This window comes from Bemisia tabaci, chromosome 8, assembly GCF_918797505.1.
Source record: "Bemisia tabaci chromosome 8, PGI_BMITA_v3".
In the NCBI taxonomy this organism is placed as follows: domain Eukaryota; kingdom Metazoa; phylum Arthropoda; class Insecta; order Hemiptera; family Aleyrodidae; genus Bemisia; species Bemisia tabaci.
This window is the reverse complement of record NC_092800.1, coordinates 10,258,225-10,279,472: the sequence shown is the minus strand read 5'-3', so window position 1 is coordinate 10,279,472 and position 21,248 is coordinate 10,258,225. Positions and strand designations below refer to the sequence as shown.

The following is a 21,248-nucleotide window of genomic DNA, read 5'->3' as shown; positions in this document are numbered from 1 at the left end:
TTCTTCTCCGATTTTTCGGAGGATTTTGTTCGAGATTTTATCTTAAAAGTCTGGAAATTTCAAGAGAAAATATTCATAGCTTTCTTCAAAAATGGATATTTTCTGAGAGGAAATTTGGCAATATTTGAAATCTCATACGGCGTTCTTTCTCAGCACGACAGCATTTTAAATTGTCTCATAAAGCTGCATGCGAATAGCCCGAGCAATAAGTGATGCGCACTCGGATACGACTTCAAAAGTTTGCGGAGACGTGGTGTAATTACTTTTTTAAAATAAACTCGGGTGGTTTTAAAATTATTTGCTGTTCAGCAGTGTCTCAGTAGGACTTAAAACGACTCTCCTGAAAAATTGTCGGCTTCCTGTGGTGGAGTGATTGCAGCGCCTGATCTATGATTGCGAGGTCCCGGGTTCGATTCCCGGACAGGTGACCCGAGTTTTATAGTCTCAAACAACGGTTATCTAGGGCTGGCGTGATTAAAGACGGAGGGAAGAAGGGACTTTAGGGACTATAACAAACTTTCAGGTAAACTTGTGAATATTTTCTTCCGATTCTTCAGAGATAATCGTTGGCAATTAAATGAATTGTATTTGAAACATTTGAATAAAAATATTTATAACTTTCCCGATAATAAACATTAATTAAGGGAAATTTTACAACGTCCCAATGCACATAAGATGTTTTTCCGAAACACGTCAATCTTGCTTCAGCGAGATTTTTAATTGTAAATATAGTCCCTGAACGGCTTTTTGTCGTTCCTCTGACGCGGAGGGATTTTGGACTTTTCTGTATCGATTTAGGTTAAAATTGTTTCGTGCTTACTGATTTTGATCATAATTTCAAAATTACGACGGGAACTCTGATTTTCAAAGACAGAACCCTCTCTCCAGATTCTAAGGGAGTCCAGGGGGAGAGGGCTTCAGAATAGTGAAATTCAGATTCTTTGGGATCGAATCCCTATTCAACTCCGCGGTTAAAGACGTCGTCCGACCCCAAATGTGGAACCAAGCCACATCAGCAATTGCAAAATTAAGCATATTGGGCAGTTTAATTTTTTTACATAAAAACGGTTGGACCGATCTTTGCGGAAATCTCAGTGAATTTTCTGCAACTACAAAGTAAATTCTTTAAAATTTTTAAAGAAATGGACAAACGCTCTCGTGTAAAAAATTATACTGTCAAATTAAATTTGGCAATAGCTGATGTTCCTTGGTTTCTTTCTGATAAACGCGGTTCAGATATCCACGGTTTAATTGAGAAGTCTCTTCCACTGATTGTTTTCATAACGGAAGTTCTGCTTATGCATTCATTTACAACTTGGTTGCATTTTACTGGACTCCCCTTTGTTTCCTCTCTACTTACTACATCATTTCAGTTCTCGTCCCGAAAAAAGTTTTGAAGTTTTTTGTAAATTATTATTTTTTTTATTTTCATCCTGTTTCCAATTTTGCCCTGCTTCCTTATCTTCTTTATCTACCCCTACTGCTAACTTCAAAGCTGGCTATGGTCCAGTCGTAATGTGTCGGAAAGCTTCTTAATGCAGAACTTTGGATTTTATCCAGGTCACAAATCTTGTACAAGAAATGATCAATGCATAATTTTTTATTGCCTGCAATTCTGGTAAAAAAGCTTTGATACATGTAGCTAATTTCCTTAAACTGCTAGGGGCCAATTTCAATTTAAGTTATGATTTATATTGAATTATTTTGCAATTGCGGCGGAGAGACCTAATAATAATAATATAATGGCAGTAACTGTCATTAGGCTAATAAATATCGAACCTATAATTATATTTAATGGCTCAATTAAATCATTTCCATAATAATCTCTTTTGAATAAAATCTCGTTAAAAATGGAATTGCACACAAAATCATTCTTGCTGTGTTAAATGAAATCTTGGTTAGTACTAAGTTTCTTCTGGCTCTAGAGATTTATCGTAGATCTTGTCTATTTCAAATCAAATATCTCAACGCAAAGGCTCTTGTATTGATAAAACGTTCAAAATCCCTGAACCAATCATATTTGTGTATAAGGTCAGAAATAAATAGATACATAATTCAACAAAAAGCATAGTAGACACATTTTTCCAAGGATTTTGAAGATTTTCATAAAATCTCACACTGACACACCGTGACAGTGTCGGACATTGTGAACACTTTAAATAACACATGGTTGGGAGGGAACACTGCTCAATTGAGAAGCTTACCAACACTGGTTTAGGTATGTAGCCAATCCCTGCTTTTCATTGCATAGGCAATTTGATCTCCGGAGAGTTACAATAGTTGCTCGAAGTCGGAGAACATCTTAGATGAAGGCGCAATGTCTCATACAGAATGGGTTCGTCTCTGGCAAGGGGTACAGCCAAATTTATGTACCCTCGCGTCAAAAAAGTCTGAAATAGATTCCTTGGTGTGCAATCTGTGTAGTTGAAAATACGCCTATTCAAAGTTCCCGCGTCTGTGGACAGTTTTTTCTCAGTCACCGGTTTGCACATACAGGAGTCAGAAAAAATAGTCTGAGTAAACAAACACTTGCACTGACTTTTTCTATTGTGTAATTTCACTCGCTTTCAAGCGTTTGTATTCTCTCTCTTTATTTTGCAAAAACAGAACCTTTGACTCAACTGAAATCTTACGTAGAAAAAGTTTTTAACAGTTCGCGGGATAGGTTGTTTATTTAGGTTAGGTTTCTCTCCAGGCAAACCTGACCGCCGCGCCGGTCACCCAGTAAAACTGCCCGCATACGCGGTATATTTAAAAATCGTATTACAAACTACGCAAATTGCGCGCTATGGATTCTTGGTTTTGCGTGGATTCCCGACTTTTTTGACGTGCTAAGGGTGATTTTCGTGCCATTTTACCCGTAGAGAGTACATTTATGCTGTATCTCTTGCGTGATATAGACCCATTCTATGTTACAACTTGCAGGTCACGGTGGACTCGTTCAAAATCCCTCAATTCAACGCATAGGCAACTTGGTCTCCGGAGAGTTAAAATAGTTGCTCGAAGTTGAAGCACACCTTTGATGAAGGCGCAACGGCGCAATGCCTCATATTGAATTCTTTGTTGCCGGTCGCGGCGGACTCGTTCAAAATCCCTTCAATTCAGCGCATAGGCAATTTGATCTCCGGAGAGTTAAAATAGTTGCTCAAAGTCGAAGCGCACCTTCGATGAAGGCGCAACGTCGCGTCGCAGCACAATGCCTCATACGGATCTCTATGTTGCAGGTCACGGCGGACTCGTTCAAAATCCTTCAATTCAGCGCATAGGCAATTTGATCTCCGGAGAGTTAAAATAGTTGCTCGAAGTTGAAGCACACCTTCGATGAAGGCGCAACGGCGCGGCTCAATACTTCAGTCAAAGAAAGATCGTGGTTGTGTATCGTACACGCTCGTGGTTTCGAGCCGTCATTATCAGGTAACAAAATCATTACGATACAGATTCCCAGACACCGGCGTCACCAAATTATATCACTGGTCGAGTGGGATCCCTACTTAACATGTAATGCAAGTGCAAAACGCTTCGAAGTTTGGCGAGGACTATAAAAATATCGATCGGCGAAATTTGTTTTGTAGTTGCATCCCGTTTGACGAGCCATAAATTCAGCGAGGATAAATCGTCGCCTCCGACCTGGGGCGTAGATCTATCTCCAAATGAGCCCTGCAAAGCATAGAGTTAAACGGAGAATACGGCTCACGTGAAAATCGAGATACGCCCTTACGTCGAAGGATCGCCGAATGCCACTTTGCATGCTCCGCTCTTTTGAACTTTCGACTTGGGGAACCCAACTTTTAATGCTGCTCCGTTATCTCCCGACGTGTCGTCGCCATTGTCGATACGACGCACAGGGGATCGAGTCGATTAGAGAGGTCGGACATGAAATTTTTTACTAAAACCGCAAATTTTGTTGTTCATTTCGTCACATTTTAAATTATAAGGGGTGCTTCTGGAAGCAAATTTCACGAGAAAACGAATGGAACCACTATGGAACCTCAAAATTTCGTTTAAACGAAGTTATAAGCGTTTAAAGTTTCCAAATTTTGTCCGACCTATCTTATTGACTCGTTTCACCGTGCGACGGACGCGGAAAGTTTCACACCCTCGTTGCAGTTGAGAGGCGTGATGATCGATGATCGATGTTCCCCCATTTGAAGCTATGGTAAAAGCTCGATTGTTAAGGTGTTTGTCGCGAACACCCTGTCTATCGATCCTTTCTCATAGGTGCAAATGGCAGATCAATCGATGAATCGCAAAGCACGTCACGCCACTGGCTTGATGCCGCCGAGAAAACAGGGAGGAGAATTTTTGTTTTGGCACGTACGAAAACCGTCTGTGGAAAAAACGACCTCGGCTCCTGGAGAAGAAATTGTTTGGAGCAGCACTTTTTATTAACACGAGTTGCGGAGCCAATTTCTAGATTAGACTCAGACTCTCCGACTCATATTTAATCAGAAACTCATATCGTGGGATTTGTCTTAAGTTGAGTCACTTTCACACCCTATTTTAGATTATGTATATTTTTACCATATCTCCCTTCAAAGGCAAGGTTGCCAGAGGGTCCAGTACAGCAACAGAATTTAAAAATGAAATTCCCTGACATTTCCCTGACACATTTGAGTGAAATTCCCTGACAATTGAAGATATGCCACGGTTATAAAGACATAATTTGAAATAATTTTCAGGCAAAAATTTGTTGTTTATAACCTCAAACCAATTCTAAGAAGCAAATCGACGGTGTACGTCGGCAATCACACAACTCGTTTGCGGTTTCTGAAAATCTCCGCCTTCATATTATTTTTTTGAAAGAGAACAAATTTACATCATTCTTTGAAATGTATGCAGAATTTTCTTCGCACAGAGAAGAAAAATCACGGCAGTTTTAAAGAATTGCCGTTGAGAAGTTTTCCGTTCAAAAAATAAAGTATGACAGGAAGTCTGCGACGTCGCAAACTGAGTTATGCGATTGTCGTCTTACACCGTCGCGTCGAAATAAAGGTGAATTAACAATTTTTCCCTGATGATCTCACCATTTTCTCGGACGTTTCCAGGTTTTTCCTGACTACTTAAAATTCTCTGCGAATCGTAATATTGCAAAGCACACTGAAAAAAAATTCTCGGCGTTTTTACCAAGGTCCATTGGTACCTTTACCATCTCACTTTTTTTTTACCAATTATTGGTAATTTTACCTAGACAGACTGGTAAACTTACCTAAAAACCGGTTTTTTACTGTTTTTTTTTTTTCAGGTAAGAATACAACTTTTATCGGGAATCAATTCCCGGTAACTTTGCCATTTTATCTTGGTAATTCTACCACAGTCGATAAAAAATATTGGCCTTTTTACCAAGGTCCAGTAAAATTACCGAGAAAGTTCGATAATTTTACCGAGATTTCTCGGTAAAATTACCAATTCCATAAATGGTAATTTTACTAAGAAAAAACTGGGATCAAATAGAACCCTGAATTCTTGGTAATTTTACCCTTTTCTTAGTAAATACACCGAGATTTTTTCTTCAGTGCACGCCACGCCACTGCTCTCTTCCGCTATCACGGCAGATTTAGTACGTTTCTGTTTAGTTCAGATATTGTTTAATGACTCATTATAGGTTGAAAATTCGAGTCTATCAAATGAACTATTGAATGAACTGACCTGCGTATCTGAGGGAGAAGGAGCTGGCTGGTATGACGACACGCATCGACGCAGGTCCTACGCAGCTTCCTGACTTTTTCACGCATTTCCGGGCAGTCGCGGGCGGTGCCGATGTGAATGAGCAAATCCCGGAACAGAGCCACTTGACCGTTGATCTCCGTGATTAACTGTCAACAAACAAACAAAAAAAACCGTTTTAGAGAACGTTTAAACTGCAGGCAGTAAAATTGTAAGAAGAAAAAAAGTATATCGACGGTGTAAGTCCGCAACCACGAATCTCGTTTGCTGTGTTTGAAAATCTCCGCTCCTATTTGATTTTTTCAAAATAAGAGCAAATCGACGTAGTTTCTTGAAGTTTTCGCAGAATATTCTTTGTACAGAGAGGAAAAATCACGGCAATTTTAGAGAATTGCCGTTGAGTAGTTTTCCTTTTGAAAAATGAAGTATGACAGGAAGTCTGCGATGTCGTAAACCGAGATATGTGGTTGCGACCCCGTCAAGCCTATAGACATCTCCAACCGAAAATGGGGAGCCGCTGCTGCATCTTAAACCCTCGAACCCGTCAACCTTTTGCGTTACTTTGAGATATCTCCGCGAAGACAAAACGAAACTCAAAAACCTTTGCGCTCCATCTGGCATAGTTTCCTCGCATACAGGCAAAATTTGGAGGCATTTCATTGAGCAGTTAATTAATAATCAATGATTAATTGCCATTTTTTGTTAATAATTTAACGTTACGTAAGTTAGGGACAGCCTAAACTGGGTATTAACCCCAGCCAGACAGATTTTCATCGCATCGTAGGACTCCTAATATTGTGCATGCGGACGAAACCGGAAAAAGAAGAAGAAAATAAGAAATAGGAATAGAGGAGGATGAGGCGAGAGGAAAATGAAAAGTAGAGGAACACAGTGCAAATCGATGAAAGAGGAATCTTCATCTATACCAATTTCGGATGATACAACTATTTTAACTCTGAAGCAATGTATGGTTGCCCACTCGCGAATCTGAAGGCTCCTTAGGTGATTCCGGGCGTGAACAATTTCTCCTGGAATTTTATAAGAATAATTATCTATCTGGGCTAATTCCCTTTTTGCTCAGTCAACTGTGCGGACTGTACACAGCGTACGGTTAAAAATTTACCACCTGCCACGCACAACACTTACCTCGATTTGCATCGTTGCACATTCTTTGTCAAATTCAATTTCCTTTCGGGAAACTGATATCGTCACATCTTAAATCTTTGAATTTTCTTATGATTTTTCTTTAACCTGCGCAGAATATTTTAAGAGAATCTGAACAACGGAATTAGTTTGTTCTTCTTTGGAAAAATAAACCATTCATAGAGATTTTGAAAAATCGCAACAGAGATATGTGCTTTTTGCCTGTCCCTCTTGCCACAAATTAAGTTTTGGTGGAATTGAGGGATTTGAATACACGAGTACCAAGGATTTCGATTATTATGTTTTGAGTCGAGTTTGATCATTTTCAGTGTGAAAAATACTCCATACAATATTTACACGAGGAAACAGAAACCCCTATTTCCGGTTTTTACCGTGTCATGGAAAAAGCTGAAGGTGGAAAATAAATTAAAGTCATACTGTTTCATCACGAGCTACACAACGAGTACTTTAAAAAAAGAGCAGATATGAGTGAAATTGTTTGGAAAGGTATACATAAAATGTTTTTTTCATACAATAACGAGAATATAAACAATAGCCACATGCAAAAACCTATTAGTATTTGCACGTCGCATACTGGATTCAGGCACCGCGAAACCCCAGCTCGAACATATCTCGCAAATAATCACGCTGCCAGTTTTTTTTTATTATGACTTTTTCGTGAATCAAATAGATCGTAGTGAAAATAGCAACACTCTGAATATTTCTGGCGATAAAATTGTTGTCTCCATTTTAGTTTCGTATTATGGTTTTTTTGTTCGTTTTTTTTTTCCATAATTGCATAAAATTTCAGAAGTGGCTTAAAATCAAACTCTCCCTTCGCACTCTTTTGAAAGGAGTTCGAATGGAATCGTTATAAACAAAAAGGCTCTTACTTTTATTAGTCATGTGGTATTATACAAGGTCATAATTTTCAGAAGCATTTTTGACAAATTTGGATAAACATATAAAATTATTGACGGAAAATGCTTTCTTTCAACGCAAAGAAACGAGTTGTTACAGGCTCAGGTCATTATAAAGCTAACAGAGGGTGCAAAATTCCGCCGAAGCCTTGAAACTCGCGCTCTGAACGTGTCAGCTTGAAGTTCTGGAACTGAGCTTTTTAATAAGTTCAAACTTCAAGCCACCATAACTCTCGGTTGGTTTGAAAATTTCGGGCTTATTTGTCCCTTGATGCGTTGTTTCCCGAACGAAGGCGCGAAACTCCATTCTAAGGTTGGAAACATTCAATTGTTTACATGAATGTATCTAACTAATTTTGGTCCATAATTTTCCTGATTTTTGCACGAGATCAGAAGACAGATCAGCAAAATTTTTAGTTAAAAATGCCACAGATTCTCTTGAAAAAATTCAATTAGCTAGGAGTTTGACAATTTTTAAATATAGTTACGTTCTTTTGAGAGGGAAACGACGAATGTTTAAATAACAAATTGTTATGCATTGCGATATATCAATTGATCTGTCATTTTAATCTGTAGAAAAGAATCGATAAAAAGGATGTCGAACACGTTAATAATCGACATTTTAACATACCTTCAAATGGGGGAAATATCAAAAGTAGATCATTCCTTTCCATAATCTCACCTGTACGACTCACGGTGGCGTGGCGCGCTTTGCGGTAAATCGATTGATCTGCAATTTAAACCTATGAAAAAGAATCGATAGACAGAGTGTTAGCAACGAACATCTTAATAATCGATTCTTCACGATAGCTTCAAATGGGGAAAATCGTTAGTCGATCGTTCAAGCCCATAATGTCACCTGAGCAACTCAGTGGCTTGATTCGCTTTGCAATTAAACGCTGACTCCACGAGTTTAAACATAAGAGCCTAACACAGCAGAGCGGCGTACCGTCAGCGCAAAACGCGCAATGGCGCCTACAAACCTATCAGGGATACTTCACGCATTGCGCAATGCGTGAAGTATCCCCTTGGGTTTGTAGGCGCGTTGCGCGCTGGTCGGCTGGCCGCCGCGCCGCGCCGCTTCGCAGCGTGCCTCGGCGCCTCAAGCAACTATGTATTTCACGACAGAGGTCGTACGAAATCATGCACAGTATCATACGAAATTGAAGGCGCTCCTACATATCAAGAATGAAGGGCATCCTTTAAGAGTACGGAACTTTCCTTGCAAAATAAATCAAGTTACTACGGCACAAAATGAGAACGGTAGTCAAAAAACTCACTAAGTCAGCATCCGTATTTAATAAATTTTACCATAATTTTTTAATGTCATTTGAGAAAAACGTGACTCGGTTTAGGCAGAAACATTCTTCATTATGTCGTCAAGTAATTATTTGCCGCTTCACTAATTGCATGGCTCTACCAAAAATAATAAAACAATGCGTGATTTCATATGAATTCGCCACTGAATTCTAAAAAATTAAAACGAAGGACAATCTGATTTTCAGAGGCGTGGCGTGAATTGCGATGTATCGATTGTTATGCCATTTAAACCTATGGTAAAGAATCGATTATTAACGTGTTCGCTGCGAACACCCTATCTATCGATCTTTTTCTATAGGTTTAAATGGCATATAAATCAATACATCGCAATTCACGCCACGCCACTGCTGATTTTAATCTTCTCACTTCAAGAGGACCAAAACCTCGTGAAAGCATGATTTCAGGTTTTGGAAAATTTTTCTTTTTCTTATATACACGCAGATCCCAACACTGTCATATTCGAAAACAGATGAAATTGGTAGAATTCATCAGTGGCTTGGCGTGCTTTGCGGTAAATCGATTGATCTGTCTTTTAAACCCATGGAAAAGGATCGATAAACAGGCTGTGCGCAACGAACACCTTAGTAATCGATTCTCTACCATAGCTTCAAATGGGAAAATATCGATAATCGATCATTCACGCCTCGCCACCGGCAGATAGTCACATTTCTGGATGAGCCCGAGAAAAAGTTACCGCAAAAAAAAGTCCAATTTCTCTTCGTCCGAATCATTTGCGATAATGCATTTCCCGGACATAATGCAGGATGCAGGATGACCTCAACCCGGCGCGGAGATGCAATTTTTTATATGCAGCACGTATGCAATATGCCGCTCCGCAGGAGACCAATATGAATATCTTATTTCCTCCGAGCACGGGACGCCCGGGGAATTTGCATACTTTATTATGGCTCAATATTTGTCTTCCGCGGAAAACTTTTAAATTCGATAATGTGCGAGACACGATCGCCGATAAGATATTTCCGTGGCGGAACGTAAAATCCGTACTGCCGTGCTACGGAAAAACGCCGTATGAGCCATCAGGCATTGCCAAATTTCCTATGAAAAACAACGAATTTTCAGGAAAATTTGTGAATATTCCACCTCCGATTTTTCAGAGGATTTGCTCCGGAATTCGATCTAAAAAGTCTGCACTGAAAAAAAATTCTCGGCGTTTTTACCAAGGTCCGTTGGTACCTTTACCATCTCACTTTTTTTTTTAGCAATTATTGGTAATTTTACCAAGACAGACTGGTAAGCTTACCTAAAACCCGGTATTTTTACCGTTTTTTTCAGGTAAGAATACCTATTTTATTGGTAATCAATTCCCGGTAACTTTGCCATTTTATCTCAATAATTCTACCACAGTCGAAAAAAAATATTGGCGTTTTTACCGGGGGCCAGTAAAATTACCGAGAAAGTCTATAATTTTACCGAGATTTCTCGGTAAAATTAACAATTCCATAAATGGTAATTTTACCAAGAAAAAACTGGGATCAAATGGACTGCATTTTGCAATTTGGAACTATAAATTCTGGCTCATCTGAAAAAACACTTATGTACATAGGGAAACTGACGGCACATACGTTGTTTTTAAACCGAGCCAGAATTTATAGTTCCAAATCGCAAAATGCAGTCCAAATAGAACCCTGAATTCTTGGTAATTTTACCCTTTCCTTGGTAAATACACCGAGATTTTTTTTTCAGTGTGAAAATTTCAAGGGTGAATATTCATAACTTTCATCAAAAATGGACATTTTTCGAGAGGGAATTTGGCAACATCCGAATGCTCATACGGCGTTTTTCCTCGGCAACGGCAGCGTAGCCGAGGATGATCCGGTCAAAACTTGCACATGACGAGACGGATCAAGGGCTTTTTTCAATTCGTCCGTGGAGAAGATTAAGGCAAACTTCCAAGTTTCCCCGCGAGCATTCCGTCCAACTTTCCCGGAGAGCCGACGCGACCCCCCCCCCCTCCCCCTCGTTTTTATGAAGGCGTTTGTTATACTTAGCCCGGCTTACCGGTTTTCGAAAGTCGCCGGCCCTCGATTTTCACACCGCTAACTTTCGGAGGGGATACCGCGAGGGTAGTGCCGTGGCGTGCTTTGCGGGATGTAGATTGATTTTCCATTAAAACCTATGGAAAAGGATCGATAGACGGGGTGTTCGCAGTGAACACCTTAATAATCGATTCTATACCGTAGCGTCAAATGTGATGATATCGATGGTCGATTATCGCCACTGCGAGAGTTCCCTCATACCTAAAAACGCAAACTTCACGTGGGATAATGGGAATCAAAATGCGCAGCTGTCGGATTAGACCAACGATGGGTTTGTTGCGATAGAAAGGATTTGTGATTTGAAGTAGTACACTGGAAAAAAACACACATTGGATCTAGAGTCCAGACTCTTAAAAACATCGACAAGAAAAAATACTCTTGATTCAATCGGATTTTTGCGTAAATCAAGAACCATGCCTCTTAATTTGAGCGGGTTTCCTTTTGATTTAGCAAAAATCTAATTGAATCAAGAGTAGTTTTTCTTGTCAATGTTTCCAAGAGTCTGGACTCTGGATCCAATGTGTTTTTTCCAGTGTAAGTATCAATGCATCCCGCAAGAAAAACACTGGTAGAACTAGAACTCAATAAAAATGACCAGTAGACTGCTAAGACAGTAAGCTGGAATGTTTCAATCAACGTGCGTTAAGAATCCAGAAAACTGGAAATCTTAATATAGAGGGAAAAAGCTCAAATGAGCACAATTTTCCTTCAACGAGATACGCTGTTTGGTGCAACACTAGTTACGACCTTTCAGGAAAGGAACTACTGACGCATTTCGGGTCTAGCTGGACCCATCCTCAAAACAACGCAGCCTCCTGAATTTTCTGCTACCAAACCAATTGTTCTGTACCAAATTGTGCTCAAATGAGCTTCTTCCCTCTGTATCAAGATTTCCAGTTTTCTGGATTTTTAATGCACGTTGGCTAAAAAATTCCAATTTACTGTGCGTCTACAGCAATCAGTTTGAGTAGACTGTTAGTACGCCGCATTCTCCGAACTCATGAGCCCTGTTCACATCGCTCTTGTCATATGCCCATGGCTCATGAGGGTCGCATATTTTGGCGCTTGGTTCAGTTGGATCTAATTTAACCCCCCCCCCCCCCCCAATTTTCAATTTCCACAAAAGGAATCAAGTTCACGTTTACATTTCTCCTATGCAACTTCCTAGAGCACACCCCATGCTTCCCACACGTCTCCGGTTTCGTTCAGCAAGATTACATACATTTCTAATGATCTTTACGAAAACAACTTAAAAAACAGGCAACAAGGCAAGTTTTCGCCAAATTCCCATGTTGGGACATTCAAATGATGATGTATGTGAAAACACACAATCTTCCACCTTATTTGAATCACCGTATTGGATATCGGCAAAGCAAGCCTTTTTTTCGCTCTCGTAACCCTTACGACCCTCTATCATTGTTAAAAATTTACGGAGGTTTACAAATCGCCCGCTGAAACTTTGCCAACAAGCCCACCGTGAATAATCTCTGGCTTCGAAGGCCATGCCGCGCCACGTATTCCCTGGAGAGCAAAGTTAAATCAATTTTTTCTCTGCTCGCCGGGAAACTTTCTCCCGTAATTTTGGAGGTTTAACGCCGGGCAGTACCCTCCAGCCTCTGGTAAACCCTTTCAATGGCGTGTTTATCCTTGGGATATAAGAACTTTTTCGAGGGAAACTCGTGCGCTTACTGGAATGAGAAGGAGGCTTGTTGACTTGATCGCGTCTAGCCTTAGGAAAATGGCTACTTGCGAGCACCGATTTTAAAGCAGTTTCGCCACGCGGCTTGTCGCTTCCTGATTAACGCTGGAAGTCGTATTCACGGAGGGTATGGATTCGATCGACATGAATCGATCGAAAAATGAAAACGTGAATCGATCGACATGAATCGATCGACACCGATTCGATCGACAAATTGTTAAAAAACCGGTGTTGATTCGATCGACATGAATCGATCGAAAAATGAAAACGTGAATCGATCGACATGAATCGATCGAAAAATCAAAACGTGAATCGATCGACGTGAATCGATCGACACCGATTCGATCGACAAAATTCGATCGACTCACGGATTTGTCGATCCATTCACGGGTTTGTCGATCCATTCACGGGTTTGTCGATCCATTCACGGGTTTGTCGATCCATTCACGGGCTTGTCGATCGATTCACGGGGTTTGTCGATCCATTCACGGGGTTTGTCGATCCATTCACGGTTGTCGATCGAATCGGTGTCGATCGATTCACGTCGATCGATTCACGTTTTGATTTTTCGATCCATTCATGTCGATCGAATCGATCCGGGTGTTTTTGAATTAACTGTCGATCGAATCGGTGTCGATCTATTCATGTCGATCGAATCGACACCGGTTTTTTAATAATTCGTCGATCGAATCGGTGTCGATCGATTCACGTCGATCGATTCACGTTTTCATTTTTCGATCGATTCATGTCGATCGAATCGACACCGGTTTTTTAACAATTTGTCGATCGAATCGGTGTCGATCGATTCACGTCGATCGATTCACGTTTTCATTTTTCGATCGATTCATGTCGATCGAATCCATACCCTCCGTATTCACGGTCGCTACTTACAGGTTAAGGCCACCACAAACAATGAATTTATCATGACTTAAGTAAGTTGTATGTAGGTCTTAAAGTTTAAGGAACGACTAAGAATATGATTTTAAGTATAGTTTCTTGCGTTCCCTGTGCGACTTGCCGTGACTATAGACTGTATATTCTAGTAACGAGGCATGAATGATCGATTCTCGATATTTCCTCATTTAAGGGGCGTGAGGGAGAAGGCTCATGGGTGCAGCTTTTGCTATTTCGAGAAATACGTGCTTAAATTTACGAAATTATATGGATCCTTATAGCGGAACGAAAGTTCGAATTGACTTATTGATGCTAAAAAATTGGATTTGGGAGCGATTTTTTCATAGAATATGCATTAAAAATAGTTTTACTTTAAATAATTAATAATTCAATTTTTCAAAAACTGCACTTGTGCGCCTTGTCCTTCAAGCCCCTCATTTGAAGTTATGGTAAAGAATCGATTATTAAGATGTTCGCTGCGAACACCCTGTTTATCAATGTTTTTCCATAAGTTCAAATGGCAGATCAGTAGATATTTGCAAAGCTCGCATCGCCACTGGTACATTGAGCAGCTGTTTTCTATAACCCTTAGATGTCCAAGACGGTTCAAATTGTAACACACTAAATACTTGCTCAAAAAAACACTTGTTCCGCGGGTTGAATGTGACCGACGCATACGAGCATTATATATGTATAGGTCTAGAAACATACATTCTAAAAGAGGAATCAGACGTCAAATTGAAAAAGAAGAGAAAATCGAGTGTCAATAAAGCCGAAGATAGGAGAAACGTGATCGGGCCTCCTTTTTTAACAATTCTTCCAGATCTGAGCAACAGCTCACTGACATCACATAGTGGAGCATTGAGAGTTCACGCCTCGCGCCGTCGCGCCTTCAATGGGCCTGTTGCAAACTTTTGCTAGAGCAAAAATAAGAGTTGTTTCTTATAGATAATGCCTCGAAAAACACGATGAGCGCATCAGCAAAGTCTGAAATGCACTCATAACTTCACAGTCTGCGTAAGAAATTTGCGGTTTTTTGAGCTTCCCGCTTCAAAAACGATACTACGGCACAGGTGAACATTTTGTAAGAGGAGTCGTTCCATCGTCGGCAATAATCATCATGGCCGACGCCAATCCGCCAAAACACGTTTGATGGGACGAGATAACACCTGAACTGGATTAGACCAGATAACAATCGGTGTGTTAACGTTCATATTTTCCACGCCCGAATTGATTGACCTTGAACTCTCCTCGAATTACGCGCGGAACTGCGCGCAAGCGTCGGCCATGATGAATATCGCCGACGATGGAGCGACTCCTCTAACAAAATGTTCACCTGTGCCGTAGTATCGTTTTTGAAGCGGGAAGCTTAAAAAAACGCAAATTTCTTACGCAGATTGTGAAGTTATGAGTGCATTTCAGACTTTGCCGATGCGCTCATCGTGATTTTTGAGGCATTATCTATAAGAAACAACTCTTAGTTTTGCTCTAGCAAAAGTTTGCAACAGGTCCATTTTGCAGATGCAACACGGACATCCATCAAGCACGAATAGTTGTATCTCTGCGCCGTCATGAACGCGCTCCTTCTCCTGATTTGCTTTGTTGGCGCGTATGAGTAGGATACCGCCTTTGCAATCGTTTCTACTCCCTTCATATACGCGATGAAACGAGTCACCTGAGCTCTCATGGGAAACTGGGTGGTGGGTTTCTGATGTTGGGGTGAGAAAAATTAGCAGAGGTAGAGGAAGAGTAAGGAGAAGAAGAGGAGAAAGAATATAAAGACAAAGAGAAATACTTCTCCTTCGTAATTTGCTCCGCCTTTTCCTTCTTTTTCTTCCTCCTTTTTCTCCCTCCTTCTTTGTCTTCCTCCTTCACTTTTCTCTTCGCTTCGTTTTCGTTTTTCGATTCAGAAAAGGGAAGATTCGATGTCTGTCAGACTAGGGTTGAAAATCAAGTACTCAGGAAGAGATCCAGAGCTCATCTTTTATCAAAATAACAAGTGGCCCCGACCCCGAATTGGACATATTTCTGTCAAACGGAACTATGTGCATTATGACGTGAGCCCTGTGGTGCATGTATTCTTATGGGTCTCAAGGCTCATGTCTAAATGCACATAGTTCCGTTTGATAGAAATACGTCCAATCAAACTAAGCTACTAAAGCAGTGGCGAGGCGTGAATGATCGATTAATTATCGATATTTCCTAATTTGAGGCTATGGAAAAGAATCGATTATTAAGGTGTTCTTTGCGAACATTCTGCTTATCGATCCTTTTCTATAGGTTTAATTGGCATATCAATCGATATATTGCAAAGCGCGACATGCCATCGAGTTGTTCAGCGGGCCGATTATTGAAATGTATAGACAAAGCTATAGACAAAGAAGACATAAAGAGTATAGAGCGATCCTATTGGTTGAAATGGTTGGTTCTCATAGACTAGGGGGTAAATGATGGACTAACTATCGGGTCTCTCGTGAGTTGCCGTTAGTTAGTCTATTACCTACGTCCTTTGTCCATGGCAACCACCCACTTCCACCAAGAGGAACCCTCCATGTCCTTTTTATCTTCTTTGTCTATTGCTTTGTCTATCAATTTCAATAATCAGCCCGCAGGTGAGATTATGGAGCTTGAATGATCGACTATCGATTCTCCCCATTTGAAGGTATGGTGAAGAATCGATTATTACGGAGCTCATTGCGAACACTCTATCTATCGATCCTTTTGCATAGACTTGAATGGCAGATTAATCGATGTATCGCAAAGTACGCCACGTCACTGGACTATAAAGCAGTCGTCGTCCACTCCGTGTGAGCGCTTGGAAGTTGCTTACGTCCGTGTTGCGGACAGCCGTCCTGCCGTCATGAGCGTCCATAAAGTTTGCAGCTTTTCCTCAACTTTTACCGACCAGCGCGAAGCGGCGTGGACAAGGTGACTTTATGAGCAGGACCCAAACTTCAGGCAACAAAACAGGTTCATCAGGCCAAAACGGAAAGTCCGGAACTCATTAGAATGCTGCATAGTGGAATGACCGAAGAAGGAGAGGCAAAATTTGAACAGCTTTAATTGAAAGCTGCATACATAGTCGTCCGGACTAAAAAATTTGACAAGAAAACATACTCTTGATTCCATCGGATTTTTGCTTGATATTTTCTGGTCTTTTAACGACGTTGTATAGCCTGCAGTTTTAGACTTTTGACAGACCGAAACGACGAATTTGCAAAGAATAAAGCAGGTTGTAAATGTATAAGTAAATTTTTTCAATCGTGAGTTCACAATAAATAAATGAGTAAATAAATAGATAAATATTAGTAGTAGTTTATACAATTTATTCGGTTCCAAAGCAACTATTCGCTATACTGCCGTGCTAAGGAAAAATGCCGTTTGAACATTCTAAAATTCCCGAATTTCCCGGATAAAACGTGTGTCTTTGAGGAAATTTATTCATACTTTTTCTTGAAACTTTCAGATGCTTTGGATCAAATTGCAAACAACATTGTCTGAAATTTTTGAAAAAAAGTCAACATTTTCCTGGTAAATTCGGCTTTTCTTCAGGGAAATTTGAAAAAATCTAGAAGCTCATACGGCGTTTTTCCATGGCACAGCAGTATAAGGCACCTGAAGGGAGGTGGAACATAAACATTTTGAGAATAAAGATCGGAATTTCTTTTTTAAAAAATGCCTCACTTAAAAATGTTGCACAGTGCCCAGTCTCTACAACATAGATACACATTTTTATAGAGCAGCCCGAGACAATGATAACGGTAGAAAAACAAGGGAGAAAAAACGGGAAACAAGGCTAAAATACACAATTAAAAAAAAAACTGAGACGTTTCGACCCAAAGTTGTTCATTTTCAGTCGGAAATGTTACAATAAAAATTAAAAAAAAAAAAAAAACAAAAAACATGAAAAACCCGAGTCTCGATTTTTTTAAATTGTGTATTTTAGCCTTGTTTCCCGTCCCCCCTTGTTTTTCTACTGTCTCTAAAACATATTGTCTTTGCAGCTGACCCTGCGGTGGATCTCGCATATTATCTCCCCATGCCTCTTACGTCTTAGCCCTCCTTCGCAGCCGTGCGCTAGGAACCTAGGACTTCGGCCTCCCTTCTCGCAGGTGAGCAAACGGGAAGTTGAAGTAGAGCGCGTGCCGCCCCGCGCGGCAAAAACCGCGCATGTCCAGCGGTAACTAATCCGGAGATACGAGGTTCTTGCCGTGGTGTGGGTGCGTGCGAAAGCGCGAGTGCGTGAGGGTTCCGGCACTGAGCAAACATTCCCAAGTGTGCCGAGTGGCTCTCCGACTCCTAAACCGCTTTGCTCGACAACATTTACGAGTTTGAGTTTCTTAATAAATTCCTCCTTCGGCTTTAATCAACTTTCGATCCCCCGCGCCGCGTCCCGGTGCGTGGTTCCCATTCCTGAAGGCCCGGCTCCGGGGGTCTTGTGGCATAGTTTTCCCGATGTCGAGTGCCTGGATCATACGGTGCTCTTTTACCGCGCTTAACCTGGCGTGACGTCATCACGCAACCAAGGAGGCTAATTTTAACCAACGGACTGTACCTACTGCCGTACTAAGGAAAAACGCCGTAGGAACATTCGAAAGTTGCCAAATTCCCCCAATAAATCATGCATTTGTTAGGAAAGTTATACATATTTTCCCTTGAAATTTTCAGATATTTTGGATTAAATCGTGAACAAAATTGACTGAAAAAAACTGAGAAAAATATTCACAATTTTCTCAGGAAATTCGGTTTTTCTTGAAGGAAATATGTCACCGTCTGAAGGCTCATACAGTGTTCTTCCTTAGCACGGCAGTATACTTCCTTGGTTGGGGGTATTTTCATATTTAGACTGTATTTTGGAACTGCAATTAATGGCTCCTCATTAATGAGCCTTCAGATGTTGCCAAATTTCTTTTTATACAATTTTAATTTACTGCGGAAAAGTTGGAAATATTTTTCTTCAAACTTTTTGGACAATGTTGTTCGCTTTTTAAGCTAAAATATCTGACAATATTGAGGAAAAATATGCGTAACATCCTCCCAAAATAGACGTTTTATTAGAGGAAATTTGGTTACTCTCGATTGTTCATACGGCGTTTTTCCTTAGCACAACAGAATGGATACCTTACACGTCACAGGACTCGCAGAATAGGTCGCCAGCAAGAAAGGACTGCTGCGGAACAATGGGACACCACCAGCTGACTTCATTTTGAAAGCGTCCTTCGCTCCGCCTGATTAAAAGATGTCCTGACGCGAAGCCACTCAGATTCGCTCATTTGAAAAGTCAGGCCGGACATGTTCACAATCAGTTCTTTTAGTTCCGCCTTTCATCAACAGAGCGCTCTGCTTTGCCGTTTACAAGCGCTAATGTGTCGAGCATCTCCTTGGCAACTTATGACCATAATCTCTGTTCATATGATAACGTCATCAATTGGGGTGGCTATTTAACTTTCCAGTAACTCGAATTTGGCGCTGATTACTTGGCATCCCCTTCGTGTTTTTTGATCTCAAAACCATACTCTCGATTTGTATTGCAAAAACGTAACATACATAAGACGCTTGCGCCAAGGCTTGATGGATCTGTTTCGTCCTTCATTACCCAAGTACTATACTATACTGTCGGGTTGACCTAAGTCCAAGTGATACGCGATCATAGGCTCCTTACCATGGTTTTCGCAAATACCTTGAGGTAAGAGCGGCCGTGATCGCAACTTTATTATACCATGATGGATGATGATAACGATCCCTCACCAGAATTTCATATTCCCTGGCCGAACCCCATCCTAAGATGGGCTTATCGAGGGGACACTCGGGCCCTTTGAGGCAAGTTTTGACATACCTGAGGTCCCTTATAAGCTCCTTCCATGGAAGTCCACTGGAATATCTTATAGCCCATTTTGATTGTTCGTAGAAATTGATGAAGTTCAACCAGTGGTGAGGCGTGAATAATCGATTATCGGCATTCCCCCATTTGAAACTACGGCCGAGAATCAATTATTACAGTGTTCGTTTCGAACACCCTGTTTATCGATCCTTTTCCATGCGTTTAAAGGGCAGATCAATCGATATGTCGCAAACACGCCATATCACTGCAGTTTAACTAATTTTCCACATTTTAGAGATTCTGTGATGCCAGGGGCCCTCCCTACATTACATAACGCACTTTTCCGGAATTTTTAACCCCTACCCCTGCTTGTAACGTTTCTGTAACGAGGGTCGCTATCGTTTAACACGTAAAAAAAAAAAAAAAAAAAAAAAAAAAAAAAAAAAAACATAATGCTCTCCTCCCCAATAGAGCGTTACGTAATTTAAGAACAGCCCCTAACAGGGCGGCATGAAACGTAAGAAAGAACTGAAATATTGGAAATTTCGGCGAAATGTTTCATGAAATTTCACGAGGCTGCGAAATATCTCATACCTTTCAGCGGCTAGAGCATACAACCCACCCTTAAACACACAAAAATAAAAGAAAGTCGCAATTTTTACATTTTGCGAAACATGAAAATGGAACCAGTATTTTTCAAAGTCTTTCATAAATTTCTGAAATTTCATGAAATATTTCAAGATTTTTTTCCCCATGAAATTTTGCCACTCTGGCCCCTGCTAGGCCTGTTCTACGTGAAATAAATGTTTGCGACGGATGTGAAAGTAGTGAAAACACTGGTGCCAACTTTTGAGAATCGCCACTATTTCTCAGGGAAAATTCATCAAAATCTAGAGACAACGGCGAACCCTCCTGCGCGGAAAACTGGACCCTCGAGGCAGACCCACCGGTGGCGTGGCGTGCTTTGCGATATATCGATTGATCTGTCATTTCAACCTATGGGAAAGGATCGATAAACAGGGCGTTCGCAGCGAACACCTTAATAATCGATTCTTTGCCATAGCCTCAAAGGGGAAGTATCGATTTATATCGAATCACGCCAAGCCACTGCTCATATTCAATATCCCCCCGTGATGAAAAACCCCGGTCCCGACCGCTTATTACCAACATAATGCCGAGTAAATCTCTGTCGGTCCCAGGCAAATGGGAACGAGGGCTTTACAACCGCCCCCCTCCCCCTCCTCTCCTGGACCCCCGAAAGTTCAGCGACAGCGGACCCGAATGTAAACTGTTGCAGTCTTAAGTCGGACCCGCCTTGAGAGGTCCTCGCCTCGGACTATGCTCCAGTGGCGTGGCGTGAACTGCGATATATCGATTGTTATGCCATTTAAACTTACGGTAAAGAATCGATTAGTAAGGTGTTCGCTGCGAACACCCTGATAATCGACTTTTTTTCATAGGTTTGAGTGGCGTATCAATCGATATATCGCAATTCACGCCACGCCACTGCTATGCTCTGTGTAAACCCGGAGGAAATTTCCTTGGGCCTGGGAGTTATTTGTTTGCTGAGCCCGGATAAGCCAATATCCCCCAGGGCGCGGCGCGGGCCGGGGGGAGGGGGGCAAAAAGCCAAATCCGTCGGAAACTTCGGGCCTACGAAGGGAGGACGAGGCGTCCTCCTTTGAGCCGGGGCAAATATCCCAGTGACAGAAACAGCAAAAAACTAGAGT

General features: G+C 41.0%; 1 protein-coding gene across 3 annotated transcripts in view; it reads right to left on the bottom strand.

Annotated features, from left to right (window-relative positions):
- Positions 1 to 21,248, bottom strand: part of dcma (decima) — a 331,402-nt gene that overhangs the window by 62,487 nt on the left and 247,667 nt on the right. For all 3 annotated transcript variants that reach the window (XM_072303213.1, XM_072303212.1, XM_072303214.1), the window contains exon 4: positions 5,647 to 5,813. In XM_072303213.1, coding sequence (XP_072159314.1) covers positions 5,647 to 5,813 — 167 coding nt within the window. The remainder of the gene's footprint in view (positions 1 to 5,646; positions 5,814 to 21,248) is intronic.